We start from the raw sequence: 18,436 nt of genomic DNA on the forward strand, positions 1-18,436 counted from the left end.
CTAACGAGCCCCACCTGCCCGGATTATTGCATATACAAGCTGGTAAAAATGTAGTTGTTTTTATAAAATTGAAAAAAATTATGATTTATCGTTCTTTCATTTTAAAACTACTGTTGCCATGGACAGAAAAGAATGAACTTTGCTTTCAACTGTCAATCTGGTGCAGCTTCATGTATCTTTAAGACAGGCTGATAGCTGCCCTCTATAAACTCCCCTTCTATCACTGATGGAATAAGAATAGACAGCAACGATTTTCTGAGTTGATTTTGAGGACTGATGGTCCAGGAACAGATGGGGGACTTGATAACACAGCCTACAAATAATCTTTATGCCTTCAGAGACTAGTATAGACAGTACCATGGAAAACTCTGAGTTAGAGTTAATTTTTGTAAAATCAGACAGGCTTTGAATTTGTTTATTGTAAAGGCAAATGCAAAGTGTAATGTAACGCTCTCAAAAGCTGTTCCAAGGTTAATTAGATTCAAGTTTAAGATTCTCTGCTTCTTAGTAGTCTGAAGTTGACTGAACTGTGTTTTTTTCTTATGCTTTGCTCCCCAAATTCCAAAGCCTATAATGTGGCTTTTCTATTGCAATTGTAACCCATGGATTTTAAAATGCAGTTTCCTTTGCATTTGTCCGGCATTGTAAGGGGAAGCTCAGGAGTGTTGGATAGAAAACCTGCAGCTACACTGAGATTCTCCTTGAGGACATGGTCAGGTTTGCAACTGCAGGAAAAGTGCAGGATCAACAAAAAGCCTCTTCAGAGAAGGTGCATCAATCAGTTGTGAGTGTGGTGTTTGTATATTTAAGAAATAAATATCCAAGGAGGATCTAGTCTTTAGTTATTGTGTAACATCATGGAGTTGTATATGAAATTCATTTCTCTAGCTAGTGTGAGTTATTTAATATAGGCCTTTTGAAGATAAACATTCTCCTACACATTTCCAAGGAACAGATTTTAACAGTTCTTCAGTTTATGAAATTCAGTTTATGCACTGAAGCACAGAAACAGTGCTTCAATGAAAACACTTTCCACTTTTGTTTTCAATGGACAGCCAATCTTCAAGTAAGGAAACGTGTGATAAGACCTGTGCTATGGGAAAAAAATGCTTGTAATACACAACAGCAGTTCCTGTTTACTGAACTAGGAGACCATACAAACCTAGATTGAAAGGCTCTGTTTTCATGTAAAGGCAGTTCTTACAGGCTGATCCTATTGTATATCCTATAATCGGAATGCATCTAGGTACATGCTGTATGCTAGTCCAGAAATTAGGTTTGAAGTGAAAGCATGCCTTTAAAATTGTTAATAAGATAATACAATGCTAAGGTTTCAGAAGGGTGCATATCTGCTTGTTAACTCTGTACAGTGCTTCAGGTATCACAGGATGAATCTCTTTTTTTTCCAATTTCTTGATGGTGTGCTAACTTGTGTCAGAAGATAGCAGAGATAAGAGATGGAAATTGCTTAAGTGCATCTTTACCTGGGTTTATCATACCATGCATATAAAAGTTACTGCAAATTAAATTTTAATGTATTGAGAAATTTAGAGATATTATAACAACTTTCACTGCAAAACAGAGATGGAAAAAACTAAACTGCATGCATACCTAAACATTGGTAAAAAGAGCTGTTGTAATCAAATGAAAAGGTTATAACATTCTTCAAATAATGTCGTTGCCACATAAAACTTTATTCTTAAATGTCAACTCAAAGCTAGTTCTTTTTACAATCCTGGCAGATCAGAAAACTAAAAATTATTAATATCAACATTTTGCCTGCATCATGGTTTGATGAAATCATACTTTCCAGGCAGATAAAACTTTTTAATATGAGGAATTATCACTTTCAGTTATCATAGTGAGCTCCTTCTCTGTGAGTCATAATTAAGCTTTTATGGTCTTGGTCTGTTCCATTTGCTGTGAAGTTGGTAGCCCAACAAATGGCATTCCATTCACTGTGGTGCATATGTGAGTTCATTCTGGAGTAAACACGAGCAGACGATGGGAAACCAGACTTGGACTGGGCTTGATGGCAAAAAAGAGACTTGGCATTGGTTAGCTGATGACTTTGCCAACTTTATATGTCATCTCAGTAAAATACATGTCTCAGTGTCAGCAGCGTGTTTCAACATTTATTGAGGATTCTGTAATGTTCATTGCTGGCTGAGAGGAGGCTACTGGGGTTGTTTCTTGGGCTTGTTTCTCCATGCTCTAATGGCAGAATTTCTTACAGAAGACTTCCCTTGTATGTGACTTGGGATCTGGAAATATGTGATAGTTGGTGGCACTAGGCTCATCTTTCTCCTGCTATTAGAAAGGAGTATGTGACCTCATTTTTTGTGAAGGCCAACCGCTGTCACAGTGGTGTCCCTAAGAAAAGGAAACTTTTGAATAGTACAGAATGTCATACAGACAATAAGCTTTCTATAGTCCCAGGAAGTATATCAGCAAATAACCACTTTGTTGGGAAAACTGTTTTTATTCTGCTTTAGACTAGAGTGGGCTTCCTATTTGTTTCTGTGGTTTTGGTGTGCTTTGAGCCATCTATGTCAAGCGTCAGCAGAAGTCCTCCTAAACAATACACAGCTATGTAACTATTATCACATATGCGACTTGTATATAAATTTACAGGGTTTGTTAGTTTTTTAAAGCTGAATATTTCAAGATTATCAAAACAAATGATAAACTACTTACAATGATATAGCTATGCAAAGTTTTCTGCTTTAAATGGAAACAGATGGGAATTCATACTACTATAACTACCAACATTAAAAAGCTATGGATGTGTAGTTTGCAGAAGCTATTTAAAATGTTTATTGCACCTGTTTCAGAGCAGGTGAAAGAAAAGCTTTCATTTTAAGTATCCATGCTGCTGTAACTAATCATGCTGGTTTGGCTGGGGTAGAGTTAATTTTCTTCATTGTAGCTGGTATGAACTATGTTTTGGACTTGTTCTAAACCATAGTCCCATGCTAGCTACTATGCCAGGAAGAAAATTAACTTTATTCCAGCCCAAACCAGCGCACTAACACTGCCTAAGCTTTGGAGCAGGTAGCATGGAGTGGAACGTGGATGATAAATAATGGTAGGACTTGCATAAACTTTCTGGTTTGCTGGGCATACTGCCTTTTCAAACTGTGTAAAGTCTACCGAAGATCTATATAGATTGGTCTCTTCACGATAACTGAACCACCCAGAACAACAGTAATCATATGGAAATTCTGGGTGTGAACATGAACAGATAAGCTCTGTAATGTGCTTGGCACTCAGCAGTGTATGTGCTCAGTCAGGGATGTGCTGTTGGTAGCAGAAAGCTGGAAGCTGGGGCTTCTCCCACCCCATGAGCAACATCTGCTTCTTTTGCATGTATCAAAAAAAAAAAAAAGACTGTTAATACAGATATCTATGACATTAAGTTTACTGTACAATGTGTGTGTGTTGGTGCACACTGTTCCCATGTTTCATTTGGGAAAGTGAAATGCTAAGAGGGAGCTGTTTGGCCCCAGTGTAATGTACAAAAATCTGCTTCTGGTCACCTCCCTTGCTGGTGTGTCTCAGGTATGCAGAACTGCCTTCTCGGCATATAATTCCAAGAGAAGTGTGCTCTTGTTGGTCACTGTCCTTCCGAAGGACCTGTGGGGAAAGTATGTCATCCTGTAAAGGGCCACAGAAGAAGGTCCTGTAAGTTTATGTTACCTACTTACCAGTGAGGACTTACCAGCTATGGATGGACTGGATGATTGCACTGGCAAGTAACAAGTGGTCTGTCAAATATGGCTGGAGGGCTCCCATACTGCTCACTTGACCTGTGCCTAAGTGGTAAATCCATCTTACTGAGGCTGTGACACACTTGTTGGGTTTGTGCAGATGCACCTACTCCTTGTGTATGTGCCAGTGTTAAGGGTTTCCTAGGCAGAGTTGTGATAACCCTGGTTAAAGGTCCCCTGTTTTTCAGTTGTTTTGACAGCTGCTTCTTCTGATACTGCTGGATAACACTAGGGCTTCTGGCTTTTGAGGTGCTGCAGTGAACCATAGGTGGTGAAAAAAGGTATAACTAATAATTATGTTTTCATATTTAACCTTCACTTATCCCCATCTCGGCTGCTGCAAGCTGCTTTGATTCCATCTGCAACATCTGTGCTTTTCTCTCCACAGGTAATTTGATGTGTGCTGTCAACTCAGTGTTGGCATTTTGTTTTTCCTTCCTGCTGTACCCTTGTCATTTCCCATGAAGTACCTGTTCTACAGAAATCCATTTTAAAAGTTTGATTTCTGCTTTTGCAGAAATGATGTTCTTTGAAGGCTGAAGGTAATTTGTAGGTCTTTTAAATACCAATCAGCTGTAGCAGTGAGAAACTATCATAGCTGCTGATGCGTAGTCGTATTTCTTCAGGTACTCAGCAAGGCTCTAGATGCTTTTTTCACTCAATGGTAGGCAGATAGTTGTGCACAGCTTTTAGGATTGCTTTCTGATAAATTTGGTGTGGGAACACATTCTGTCAGATGTTTCAGCCTCTGCAGTCTTTGCATACTTATATTTAGATATTTTTAAGTGTCTACATTATCACTGCAAAGCACTCAAAACAAGGCCTGAGAAGGAAGCACAACCTTGCAGAAGTTCACATCAGCTTCACAAGGATAAATGCAAGCACTAGAACCAAGAAAATGAGTAGAAAATTGAGCAACAAGTTGAGACCTCTGTTGTTGGCAAGATCCATAATGTGCGTCAGCCTGCCCTCTTGTGCTTGCAGAAGACTCTTAATTGTAGCTTTGGGTTGCTCCTTCAGTGCTAAGCCAGGTAGATTCACACGAATTTCATTGTGTCCATAGCTGTTTATCTGGTTTTAGTTTCTACCACTTAAGAAAAAAATGTTTGTTTACAGTAACTAGAGTTGTGTTGTTTTCTTTTTCCGGAAAAGGATCTGGATACTCCTACAGGCTTTTTTCCCCCAGTACCTTAAAAATAAAATAACAAAAAGAAAAGTTAATGTTAGCCTTCATTTCACTACTGGGGAATTTCTAAAGAATTAATTATTGGAGAAAGAACTTGAATTTTATTACAGTTTGGCTCTTTATTGGCTTTTTTTTTAATATGGGTGGTACTTTCCAGCCCTATTTAATTTTTAAAAGAACGGCTGTTCTCAGGACTCACTCTGTTTCAGCAATAGACTGTTGAAAATTCACATCTAAAATATCTCTGTGAGTACGAATAAAGGAAAGCTTTCTTGTTTGGAAAAATGTATTTCTGTTAATAGGAGTATTTCCCACCCTTCTGGGGTTTGGCGTTGTGCAGTGCAGCAGGTTGCGTTTTGCCATCAAGGTGCTGTGTAAGATTCGTTGCAGCTTTGCAAATGCCTTGTTGAGAATCCAGATTGGGCTGGCAGAAGATGTGTCCTTGGTGCTTTTAATAGTGCATATGCAATAGCTTATTTTAAGGGAGTATTAATAACTTAACAATTGTGTTTTATATATAGAAATATATGTACATAAATGAAAGGAGCATATAAAACCACTATGCCCTAACAGTGAAAACAGAGGACAAAACTTCCTTTTAGTAATCAGCTTAGTTTTTATGGATCATCACAAGAGGGCAGTGTTTTATAATTTTTTATTTTACACAAAGATGTAACTTCTGGTGTTCTTTTACCTTAAAAAAAATATAACAAGCTTATAAAGCAATCAGTCAGATACTACAGTAAATCTAGGGCCTATTTTAAATAATTTAAATTACCAAGGGTTCTTACTGAGATGAGCATCAGTTTTTAAAGGAATCCTTATAAATATGTTCTGGGGTTTTTTCCAGTTTTTATTATGGAGGTCAAAGCTAAAAGAACTGTGTTTGTTTTTAAATAACAGGTATCTGTGGATCTTGTAGGATTTCACAAATATTTTGCAATTGTATTCTACCAGGCATTATTTATTAACAACCACATAATTACAGGTATCTGGCCTGTAATCTACAGTATATTAATATGCTCCCAGATATAAACAAGAAGACTCTTTAAGTGAATGTGTTCAATTATTCTGCTCTAATTTTAGCAGAGAGGATGTAGGTAAAGTATGTTTCAGCAGAAATGGGTACATCAGACATGATTATTGTTCTGTATGTGTCACAGAATAGATGAAGTTGGAAGGGACCACAGTGGATCATCTGGTCCAGCCTCCCTGGTGAGGCAGGGTCATCCTAGAGCACGTGGCAGTCTCATCCAGACTGTTCTGGAATATGTCCAGTGAGGGAGACTCTGCAACCTCTCTGGACAATTTGTTCTAGTGCACAGTGACCTGCACAGTGAAGAAGTTCTTCCTCATATTCACGTGGAACTTCCTGTGCATCAGTTTCTTCCCATTGCCTTTTGTCCTATTGCATGGCACCACGAAGAGTCTGGGTCCTTCCTCCTGACACCCTCCTTTCAGATACTTATATACATTGATGAGGTCCCCTCTCAGTTGTCTTTTCTTGAGACTGAACAGGCCCAGCTCCCTCAACCTTTCCTCGCAAGGGAAATGCTCCAATCCCCTGATCATCTTTGTAGCCCTCTGCTGGACCTGCTCCAGGAGCTGCATGTCTCTCTTGTGCTGAGGAGCCCAGAGCTGGACACAGCACTCCAGGTGTGGCCTCACTAGGGCTGAGTAGAGTAGAGGGGCAGGATCCCTCGACCTGCTGGCAGTGCTCTTCCTAATGCACCCCAGGGTGCCACTGGCCTGGTCATACCATTGGCCATTGGTGTAATTGTAGCAAAACTTACATAAAAGTTCCTTGTGCTGAGGGCTGGCAAACATTTTGGCCGTGTTGTGTGAAAAATGTTGTCTAAGTCTGTTCTACGCTTGTCTTTCCACTGAGTGGTTCAGTTCTGCTAGGAAGGGCAGTTGTCGCTAAATCGATGCAGAACAGTTAATAAAGAAACACAACTCTCTCCTGCCTTCTGAAGTGCCTTCCTGAGTAGTCTTGATCAGAGCAAAATTTCACTTTTTAAATGGGTCATGTTTTCATGTAGAGAATAATGAGTAGTTATATCAATTTTTGCTGAGGAGCCAGCTGAGGAAACACATCTTTAAAACCAGCATACTTTTGTTCCTGATTCAGCTCCCTCCCAGTATAAAATTGCCATGGAAGTTTGTAATTTCTTGTTTTGGAGGAAGAGTAATGCCAGCTTGTTGCCTGTTCAGCTGTCTTTATTCATTATCAATGTATTAGATGAACTTAGGAAAAAGATTTAGGCTTGGGTGGAGTGGAGCAGAGAACTGAAAATTTAATCCAAGCTATGTGTTGTGTTTGCAATTTTTATTCCAGCTCATAAAAGAAGGGAACTTTTTGATTACACTTCAATGACATTCATTAGGATTACTTATGAGCAGCAGCTACTGAGTGTGAATTAGGTACATGTAAGTGATTTGGGCATTACAAAACAGTCAGGATTATTCTTAAAAACCAAAGCAGAATAAATAGAGATATAGAGAACTAAAAAGCTGTGCAATGACTAGCACTTTTTCACATAACTGTAACATGTAAGTGATAGAACTCTAAACAGAATTGGATGTATTTTATGCATTAATATATTTTCAAGCAGTCATTTTAATAGTTAAAATACAGTAGATGTTATTTTTAAAGCTCATAAAAGTCTACAAAGAAGTTTGTGCTATATACAAAAGGTGATTTTTTTTTTTTTAATCTAGGGGTTCAGTTGACATTTGGTGATACAGAGGATGGTAGTAGACTTTTTGATCATCAGAATCCTAAGACTCAAATGAACCATACAGTACATGCAATTTATCTGCATTGCTGTAAAATAACAGTAGGGCATCCAATTTATTTATAATTTGGTTTTATTCTTGTTTGTTTATTGCTTTTAAATAAATGATGGCTTTTCAGTGCAGGAAAGAAGAGCATTTTTCCACACATAAGTGGAAGTTGGAGGCTTTGTTTTTATTGGGGGGGGTACTCTTTTATCAATACTTTACTTTGACTGCTGTATATTGCTGGCTTGTTAAACCTGTAATCCAAACATGTCTTCAGAATGTATGTGCTGATGCTTTACTCTTAACACTTTTCTTCAGCAAGTTTTCAGTATTGTAAAACTTGTCTGTTTCTAGTTGAAGTCTCTTGAAGCACATCCAAAACAAACTAAAGCTAGAAATCCTATCCATCACAAAAATACAGATTTGAAAAGAGAAGAAAGGGAAGAAGGATTAAAAGGGAAAATATCCTTACCAAAATCTTATGTGTTTGTGCATGTGGTGAGAATGCATGAAATGGAAATTGAGATTTACACTGATGGTTCAAATCAGTAATGCTTATATACTATCTTGCAAGTGGGAGTGTGTTGCCAGCCTCACCAGTGCTTGCCCTAGTCCTCAGCCCTCATACAGTTGCTATCTTAATTTCCTCTGGTGATTAGCTTCATTTTAGAGGCCTGGTCTCAGCATACCTATTTGCCAGATAGGAAGTGCATCACCACTGGATTTCCTTGCATTCCACTGCATACAGGGCTTTTTCAAAGGTTTCTTCCCTTCCTGCTCAGCTGTTCATTGTCAACCTCATTGTCAACCTTTTTTGTATTCATCAGTAGGACTGCTTACATAGAGCGGTACAGAAAGATACCTCTTTAAAAAATGAATGTCTGTCTGACCTCTGTGTTGATTCTTGGGCTTTCTTTAAATTTAAAAAAATACCAAATTTTTAGGAACTTAGCTTAATTGGAAGTCTTCTGCTCAGTCTTGTTACTCACAACTGCTGGACTAGAAATGCCATCTTTTACATGTATAGCCTCTGGTTTACATGTCAAAAAGATATTTCTGCAATGCTTTTCCCTCCTGTGCATAATCATTTATAATTTTTTTTAATCTATCATTTATTTTAGGAAAATACCTGCATGTTCTCTAGCAAGTATTTGCAGTTGAAGGTAGGGGTGTTACTTATGTTTGTATGATACACTTAGGTCACAGCAATAATGGTGACCTAGACTTTTCTCTCTACCACATCAGATGTAAGCCACCTTTCGTGACACTGGGAAGTTCCAAGGTTTTTGTAGTTTTAAAGTAAGGAAATAATTACATAAATTATAGCAGGACAAAATTAAGTTGTCTGAAGTCAAATATTAAGTACTCTGAGAATTATTTCCAAGTTGAGCCAGTTGTCATGTCAGTTAACTGACTATAGAAAACAAAATTTTTTATGTCAGTGTGGTAGTGTCAATTTTTTTCTGCAAAACATAGTGAAAAACCTTTCCAAATGTCACGTATACAAGATCCTTTAGATAGGGGAAAAAAGCATATGAGATAGTTTTCATTTTTGGGTTAGAAGAGATTTTTTTTTTGTTTATTCCCATATTCCCTTAAAAACACTAAAGCAATTTAAATGCCTTCAGTTGATAATACAGAGATGAAGCACCTTGAATTAGACAGAGCAGAAATTTTCTTAAAATGTGTTGAGGGCTGTGTACCTGTAAGCTCTTCTTTGGGCAGATGTGGTCCAAATTTGGAGCCCCTCTAAGGGCGTAAGGATTTTCAGAGAAACCTAAAAAACACTCAGGCCCCCAAAAAGTGAAGTTGCTGTTTGTCTAACTAAAACATTGAGGAACTTACCAACTGATGGCTGTTGCTGTTGGGGGCAGATAATCTGATTTACCAGTACTTTACCCCATTTAAAGATATGTCTTGATTGAGACCGACAAACTGGGTCATGCACAGCTTTGTAACTACAGGCTCTAAACACTGTTCTGCACAGAAGATGTGTTTTTAATACATGTAGCAGGTAGTAAGATAACAGGACACTGGTTGGCACACACTCTAGTCCGAGTGCTGGCCCCTGTCACATGAGGATCCTTGTGTTGGGAGTTGCAGGTGTACGTCTCTCTTCCCCGGGATGATTTTCCTAGAGGACAGTGCAGAGGAGTGCTGGGACTTCAGAGAAGCATCACAATGATACAGATCAGCAAGAGGCAAATTAAAATCAGGCAGAAATTCACAAAGAGCTCTTGGAGCCTTTGGCGTGCTTGCGGGTTGACCTCAATAGTTGAGGCTCTCCGTAGAGCAGAGCGGGTTATGTGTTGGACCTTCTCCATGGCAACAAGAAAGCAGAGAGCACAAATCAGAGGTTTTAGGAGTGCAGGAAAGAAGAGCAGTTGTCAGAAACAGTGCAAAATGCCTAATATCTTCTCTTTTTGTTTTACACAGCCTTTGTGGAGCTGGAAAAGCAGGAAAGCGAAGAATTAGAAATACAGAAGTGTTTTGAAGAGTGCAAATGGAAATTTTTTTTAAAGTTCTAAAAAGTCTGAAATAAATAGATTGTTCTTACATTGTTTTTAGTTTAAAACAGGATTTTGAAAATTTGACTTTTCAAGTTCAGGTTTGTGCTGTACTGTACTCCTCCTCCTGAAGGTTACTTAAGCACCTGCTTCTTAGCAGTGGTGAGGAACTGAATCATGAAAGTTGTAGGTATATGGATTTTGCCCACCTCATTGCTTCAGATCCTAAGCTCTCATCTTCCACAGTCTGAAAAGGCCGTGGCTCATTGCCCTCCCACCCACACCCCTCTGCTTTATTTGTTCAAGCACACGTGAAAGCATGATGATAAGACCAGGGTCACAGACCTTTCAGCCAGGAGATCTGGATAGTAGTGCTGGCTGTTACTGACAGGGGCAGATAATCTGATTTACCAGAACCTTTTTCTGGAAGGGAGGAGGAAAAAAAATCCTGTTAAAGTGTTTCCATTCCAACTACAAGTTCTTTATGGTGGACAATTAAAAGCTAATGAATCACTGCTGCAGGGAATTTTAGTAGTATATTTCTCAACGGACAAGACAGAATAAAGACTAAATCTTTTTTTATGCATGTAGGACTGTGTGTTACAAAATGTGGCTGCAAAGGTGGAGAAATGCTATGAGGAACAAAATAAAGCATGTATACAACTTCATATCTTAAATAAGTGTTATATTTAAAGTATATTTCCCCCCCTTTTAATTGCAGATGGAAGCGTGGGGTGTCAGTTGTCTTAAAACTCCAAATAAGTAGCTGCAGTGTAAATCCCTCCTGCACGAACCTTCTGTGGCAAGAAGCTGGCTTTGATATATGCTTGCTTAGGTCAGGGTGAGGTGGATTCTGCAGTTGCTGTCACAATATGAAAACTTTGTTTTCAAGATAATGATGATATATGCATCTGTCAAACTTTGTTCCTAAAGCTGCACTTACTCCTAAATGTTTTATGAATTGATATTGTGATCGTATCTTTCACAGAAGGCCTCTCCTTGCCACCCTTTTTTTTCCTTTCTTGGCAATAAGTGAAACTCCTATCATGTGTGCCACATAAAGGAAAGCCATTGCTTAGATGTCTGTTTCCCAAATTACATGATGGTCCTGATTGAATCAGAGATTCTTTGTTGCCCGTGAATTTGTCTCTATATGTGGCTAAATAGAAAAAGCTTAAAAGGAGGCAGAACTGTCTTGCACGCTCTTCTTTCTTAGTCCCTCCATGTTGGGCTGTAGAGTCAAAGGGTACGAGCAGAATACACATGCTTTCAGTGCCAATGGCAGTGCTGGTGTTTTAAAGAGACTTTCAAAAGAAATCAGATTGCACATGGTTATTTTAATACCTCTAGAGGATTCCATGTGATGACATCTTCTTCCAAAACTCAACTTCAGATTTTGTTATGATGTTTTAAGGTATAGTTAATCTTAACTTTATTGCAAACAAAACACACACCAGGAACTTGCTCTTGTAGTGACTATAATTTTTCATCTTTGTTTGACTTTTTGCTGTACCTGTTTTCATCTATTTAAGCAGTTAAAGTGCTTGCCAAGTATGTTCTGCTTAGCTCTATGCCAGTCACTGTCTGTCCCTAGTGCTGTAAAAGCAAGACATGCACAGGAATTATCAAGTCTCTTGGCTGAATGTGCGTTCGTTCTCCCAGCCCAGTACAGGCTGGAGTGCATTAAGCTGTTTATCTTCTTCCAGACAAGTCACAGTAGATGAACCACTAATGGATTAATGCTGGTAGAGAGGAGTTTATGTGACCAGCTTGTGTGACAGACTCTGCACAGAGAACAGTATTTCCTGCAGATGACTTCATCACAGCTTCTTGTGTCATTTTTTTTTTAATGCAGTGTGTGTGCAGCCCTTTGATCTTTGGGCTCCTTGTCCTGCTACAGCAACATTTCTTTTTCCTGACTACTGTTTTTTTGGGACCCACAGGAGGATTGGAGCAGCATCAATGTTTACCTGTGTAAATGCACGATAAGTCCATTTCATGTGTCCAGCATTAGATTGAACTGTGCACATGCTGGCATCTGCACTACTGTGCTGCTGCAAATGTTTCACTTGCATGACTCAAGGAGCAAAGACTTGGGGCTTTGATTGCTTCCATAAAATGCATTATTAGCTGGTTGGGCATCACAGATGCAAGGCCAAAATAGGATGAGAGAGGGTGAGATTGTTCTGGGAGGGAAAAATCCCATTTTTTTCTTTTGGAGTGAGTGGGGAATGTTGCTGAGGGAAATGGCAGTAATAGGTCAGAAGGCTCAGTCAGGCTGAGTTGGCACTAGATATTTGGACATATGTGACAAGACAGGTGATAGAAAAGGATATTAAAAAATGGAAGGTAGCATATGTTAAAATGTATACCTTTAGCAGCAAGAAAATGTTGTAGAGAAGGGATGAGGAAAGGACAAAATAGAGTAACCTGGGTTTCTTGCTATAAAAGGTTACATGGTTTTGGAAGTTTTTGAAACATCTATGTGTTGTTTAACCTTCTAAGCCTGCCTGTGGAAGAAGTTTTTTCTTACAAGCAAAGGAAGCCAATTCTGTGCCTGTATTTCAACAAGTTTGTCTTTACAAGTGTTTGACTTCAACTAATAAACACATACCTTGCTCGTTAATCCTTCATGGTGCTGTCACCCACCTAAAGTGTGCATAAAGAGAAACAGATTCAGTAATACAGCTGCCTATGGGTGGCTATCAAGGTCAAAATGGACAGCCTGGAACATAATTACATAGAAATGAAGGCTGATTTGTTGCCACAAATAGTAGCTATTCTCTGCTGTTCAGTCCCCTTGTTTTAGGCCAATATAAAGGAGAATTATGCATGCACACACCACTTCTTGAAACGAAAGTGCAGCAAAAAGGCAAACTGTATTTTATATGTTTTTTAAGTCAAAAAGTGTTACTCCTGTGACAAGGCTGAGCATTGTACAGGAGGAACTGTTGGCTGTATTGCTTGCAGTTGTATGTTTTATCAGTGCTGTTAGTGGATGATAAAGGCTTGTCTTAAGCACAGTGCGAATCTGCAGGGTCAGTCTTGTGCCTGGCCCTGTGTGTGTTACTATGTAGAGAATCCCCTGTACCCAATGCCCTAGAATGAATCACCAATCACAATTATTGCTTCCCTCTTCACTGACATGTGACTGTTTCCCTGATTTGTATTAGGTTATTTTTATCCTTGTTCCTGGGTGTCCTTCACAATAAGAGAGGGGTATGTGACCAAAGTGAAAACTGTGGGCCACTCTCATTCCTGGTACAACTGCATTTACTCCTTTGAAGTCACACGGATTAAATTTGGCTCCTTTGGAAATGCCACAGCAATTTTGGATGCAGCCTGTTTCCTGTCATATGTTTACTAAATGCAGCAATGATATCAGTGGAAGAGAAGAGATTTGACTTTTTTGAATTCTTGCAGTTCCACGTGACTAACTGAAGCCCTGAAGGGGCATTGTTAAAAGGTAATGTTGCATAAGTCTATCGCATAGATTTTTACAATGAAGTGTCCCAAAACCCCAGTAGTTCACTGCCATCCATTGAAAAGTAATGTCTTAATAACCATAAACAGCAATGCAAAAAAATACTATCAAGGTATGTCGATTGAAGATCTGGACACTGACTTGTGGCATATAATGTAATTTTTCAATCACATGGAGAAAACATTTCCTTATGATGGGTAAAGAAGCAACAATTCATCTCATAGTTTGAGAAGTGCTGGTAACAGGAAAAGGAAACTCATTTTATCCTTCTTTCTACCTTCTGTTTTAAAGTCTATTTTGTGCTGAAACATCAGTATTTTTTAAATATTTCGGAGAGGGTAGGGGAAGGCTCACACTTGAGTGTCTTTTTTTATTCCCCCTCTTATTAATTTATTGCTCTTACAAGCTTCCTTCTGATTAGCTTTAATGTTGTCAGTGTTTTAAGAAGCAAGACCGAGAGTAAGAGCCTTTACCTGTGTTTCAAGCCCATCAGAATGTGAAAGATGTAGATGTCAAGAAATTAGACTGATGGATATTTGAACACACCAGGCATTTGGTTTTTGGAAGTTATTCACATGACTTGGGGATAATTGGGACTTGTATGTGTGTTGATCCATTAGAGTAGCATGGGAGCCAAAGCTTTGGGCTAGTTTTTAGGTGGGGTAAATTCCCTGCAACTACTGCAGAAACTGTACAGTAGGATCTTGGGCAGGTGCTTCAGTCTCCATACTCATCATCTCCCCTCATCAAAATAAGACATAAAATAACATTATACCACTTCCAGACCGTTGGTATGATTTACATAGTAGCTTTCTTTTAGGAAATAAACTCCTTCCTCCACTATGTGCACTGTCTACCTAACAAGTTGTTTCATGTTGAGGTTTAGGTTCTGGCAGTTCATAGGTTGCATAGGAATTGGGCTAAGTGCAGTTTGAATTGAAGTAAAAGTTGAAACACACCTAACATGTATAAAAAGTAGAAGTGTAAGAGGATGTTCCAAGTTTTGTTGTTAACCTTTTAGGGACTCAGAGAACAATGACATGGTGTTGACTGAGAAGGACATAGTAGGTAAATTCAACTTCTGGGAAGTAACTTGATGCCAGGAAAGTCCTCTTAAGCCATTTATCAATATTCAGAAAACAACAGCAATCTTCCAGTTCTCAAGTGTCTTGTAGTTTAGGGAATATAATGTTAACTTCCCTGTGGGTTTTTTTGTTTCTCCAGTAGGGGTGCTTTTCTATTCCTAAATCAAATTGTTATTAAAGCAAATACAATACTGCTCTTGTAGCTGTGTAGACATATCCCATACATTTTTGTTTGCTGATGGTCTGAAAAAAAATCGGTGAAAATCACCTTTATGCTCTCAATTACAAACTGATTTTAGTGAGTTTCATGCTGTACAGTGAAGACACTGTATTGCTAACCTCTGCAGGGCATGAGAAGTAAATGCAACTTTAAAAATAGAAATGTGGTAAATGCATAAATCTGAATCTGTCTTAAATACGAATAACAATAACATAGCTGTCTTGACAAATGAGTAGCAAAAAAAAAAAAAAAAGAAAATTGTTTGCTGTAAATTAAATGCCTTATTTCACATCTGATTTGTAACACTTATCACCTGCTATGTAGCACATGCTTCTGTCATGACTGTAGATTGCTGTTAATCAGGGTTTGGATGTCTATGACATGGGATGTTATCAGTGTGAAATTTTTAAATTTAACTTAACAGCTGAGCCACTCTTTCATCTGCATTAAATTACCGAACTCTGGGACAGGGTAAAATTCAGACGATTGGGTAGCTAACCTGCTGTAGCTGCAGGATGCATTCCAGATTCCAGTAAAGAGCTGCCTACAGCAGTTAAGTTTCTGTATGTATGTTCAGTCTGTGTGTGTATGCATGAACTCTGTATTTTTAAAGGTACGTGTATGCAGTATTTGGGGTAGGAGAGAAGGATTCTCTGTGTGGTAGAATAAACCTTAGCTCCCCTTTTCACTTGAAAACACATTTTACATTTTATGTAAGCCTTGAAAAATATCTGTTTGTCTCAGAATCTTCTTGCTCCTTGGTAGGCATTGGTTTGAAGGCACTGGGAGGTCTGAAAGTGCTGCTTCTGCCTCCTGCAAACAGCTTCTAGAGAGCTCTGTAACGGAGTTTGCCTTAGGAGTAAGAGGATATCTGGATGCATCCATCACTTGTCTGTTCAAAACTGGCACGAGGCTGCTGAGCACAAAACCAAGTACCTGGATGTATCTTTGCCTGATGCCTGCCAGTCACTAATAGGAAAAGGAATTAAGTGTGTCTGTTCAATAGCAGAGAAAACATACCTCACAAAATTAAGGTCTCTACTAAGTTTTGCCTTTTCTAAAATCACAACCATAAATAGTAAGGTGTGAATTGATGAAAGGAGGAAACATGATTGTAAGGAGCATAAATACCTTACAGGCCTACATATTCATATATCATTCATATTTCTTTTTAAAATATTTGTATCTGAAATATTAAATGTTCTTTATGTGACATGTTTCTGTGTGAGATGCGCTTTTTTTTTCAGTGATTTTAAAGCTAGGGTTGTATGTCATTGTACAGTGTGTATGTGCTTCCCTTCGAAATAAATGGATTGCCTTCTTTGTTTGAAATTCAGTTCGTGATGTTACAAATCCTCGCAAAATTATTTATCTCTTATCAGAAACAATCTAGGACAAGTTTTGCAGTTACAATGAACAGCAGGAGAAAATGAACCTTTAATGGAATTCAAAGCAGAAACGCTCTATGGATTCTGTAGCTTGAACTGCACTTATAGTAACATATATTCAGTTCTAGTACTGCTATAAACCACTTAAATTTTAAAATTACAGGTAATTTTTCATCATACAGCAAAAAAAAAAAAAAAAAAAAGGTTTACTCTCTCAGTGGGTTAGATCAGAAAAATGCTTTTCTTAGTGAAATGGGCTTCTTACCTTTGCTGGGCTGTGAATAGGCAGCTTTGGGCAACAGGTATTTCTACAAAATTTAAAAAAAAACTTTGGTTGGTTTTTAAACCAACCAAACAACAGGAAAAAAATGAGCAAAAGGTATTAAATTTAAAAGGAGAGACAAAGGTCTGAAGAACACGATGAAACCTTCTCACATTCTGGTGCCATGCCACCTGTATAAATCCCTACCCACGGGCAGCAAGTGTCCTACAAGCACATAGAAAATTCTGTTGCCTCTGTTGTTGCTGAAGTGCTCCCCTCACAACGTTATATTTTTGACTCAGAGCTGTAATACCTACATTTCCATATTTTTGATAATCAGCTGTTAATTTAAGTAGAGGAGTTTTTGTAGAAAACTACTGCTACAGAGTGCCAAGCTACAAGAATTGAAAGCATTACACAGAGGAGAGGTTCCTTACCTCTGGTCTTACTGTTATAGTGAAGCACAGAGGAGCTTGCTCCGGGCTGTGGGACGTGCCTGTAGATCTCTGGCAACTTGTCCTAGTCTGTAACTAAGTTGTGGAAACAATTGAAGTAAGTTGAGGGGAAGAAATAACAAAAGTTGCAGAGGCAGGGACTCACTGTGTCATTCGACAGCTCACAAGTTGATTGGTCCCATTTGCCTTCTGACACAGGCAGTGGCTCCTCTAAACTTGTTCACAGGAGTAATATATTAAACATGGGCAACATCTTTCCTTTTGTGAAGGGAGCTGTGTGCCAGGGAGACCACCTGCTCAACCACAGGATAAGGGAATCTGGGAAGCGGCCATGCTTCAGTGGTGTAGCAGAGGGAGCTGCTTGCTGACACCCTGCCTTTTCTTAAACAAGAATTTCAATGGGAATTTGTTCAGGGAGGTGTTTCAGATAGTTACTTTTGCTACAGCAATGTTTCTTCATCGTAAAAAAGCATGAATAGTGTGGGCTATCACATTTCATGTGGGTGTTTGACTTGGAATGATTTTCTTTTCTACAAGGTATTTTTTAAACTACATTTTCATTACATATAATTTTGATAGTTCTGTTACACAGCTGGTGTTCAGTTTACAGTGTATGATGCATTTTTTCCAATATCATCTTTCTTGTCACAGTGCTTGAGCTGAAGTAATTTTCCTGTATTTCAACTCTCTTCCGACCTTTAATTTGTGGCTTATAAAATCTGGCATATAAAAGTTCATCTCCAAAATTTACCATTACTATATAATTTGAAGTATTTATCTTTCCTTTAAAACACATCCTGGCACTTTTTCACCCCCTCCCACTTTTTGTGACTGGAAACTATTCAAGTGATTTTTTTTTTTTTTTTTTTTTTAAGAACCCTTTCTGTTTGTTTGGATAGGAGTAGCAGCTCGATGCTACTTTACTGGTTATCTTATGTATATTATCCTGTGTTGAGAAATGACAAACAGTGCATATAGTAGGTTTTGTGCATCTGGGAAGTGAAGAATTTGCTGGATGTGGAAGGATTAAACTGTTGAATGTGCGAGCATCCAGCATCAGGCTTTGTGTGTGGATGCAGCCGACAGAGTGTGCCTTTTCCTGATTTGGAAGTCGCAGGCAAAAATGCAGAAGCTCAGTCTAACTCTGAACACTTACAGATTCAGTTTTGAGAATAATTGTTTAGCACAGATGAGTGTTTGATTTTAAGCAGGAAACCAGACATGGTGGGGGTTTTTTTGTTAAGTTTGTTTTTTTTTTTCGTTCCCTGGAAGCCCTGCTGTGGTACATCATTCAA

At 38.5% G+C, this 18,436-nt stretch overlaps 2 protein-coding genes across 5 annotated transcripts in view; one reads left to right on the plus strand and one right to left on the minus strand.

The window, feature by feature from the left end:
* CEP85L (centrosomal protein 85 like) overlaps positions 1–18,436 on the plus strand; it is a 109,529-nt gene that overhangs the window by 48,626 nt on the left and 42,467 nt on the right. The window lies entirely within an intron of this gene.
* PLN (phospholamban) lies at positions 1,636–17,354 on the minus strand. Of its 3 annotated transcripts, none has more exons than XR_007628880.1 (4): positions 17,124–17,354; positions 12,862–12,896; positions 3,722–4,959; positions 1,636–3,636 (listed from the first exon to the last, which is right to left on the minus strand). XR_007628880.1 is itself a non-coding variant. In XM_050314943.1 (4 exons), exon 4 carries the CDS (start codon positions 10,062–10,064, stop codon positions 9,906–9,908), a length of 159 nt encoding a protein of 52 aa, XP_050170900.1. In that variant the 5' UTR covers positions 10,065–10,187; positions 10,593–10,670; positions 12,862–12,896; positions 17,124–17,354; the 3' UTR covers positions 9,600–9,905. The 3 variants fall into 3 exon arrangements, 1 of the variants encoding a protein (XP_050170900.1); XM_050314943.1 differs by lacking the exons at positions 1,636–3,636; positions 3,722–4,959 and adding exons at positions 9,600–10,187; positions 10,593–10,670; XR_007628881.1 differs by lacking the exon at positions 12,862–12,896.

Source organism: Myiozetetes cayanensis, unplaced genomic scaffold (assembly GCF_022539395.1).
Source record: "Myiozetetes cayanensis isolate MyiCay16 unplaced genomic scaffold, myiCay2020 scf2-11, whole genome shotgun sequence".
In the NCBI taxonomy this organism is placed as follows: Eukaryota; Metazoa; Chordata; class Aves; order Passeriformes; family Tyrannidae; genus Myiozetetes; species Myiozetetes cayanensis.

What these genes read in the sequence shown, in the direction of transcription:
- PLN (XM_050314943.1), bottom strand. Translation starts at nt 10,064, where the DNA reads ATGGAGAAGGTCCAACACATAACCCGCTCTGCTCTACGGAGAGCCTCA.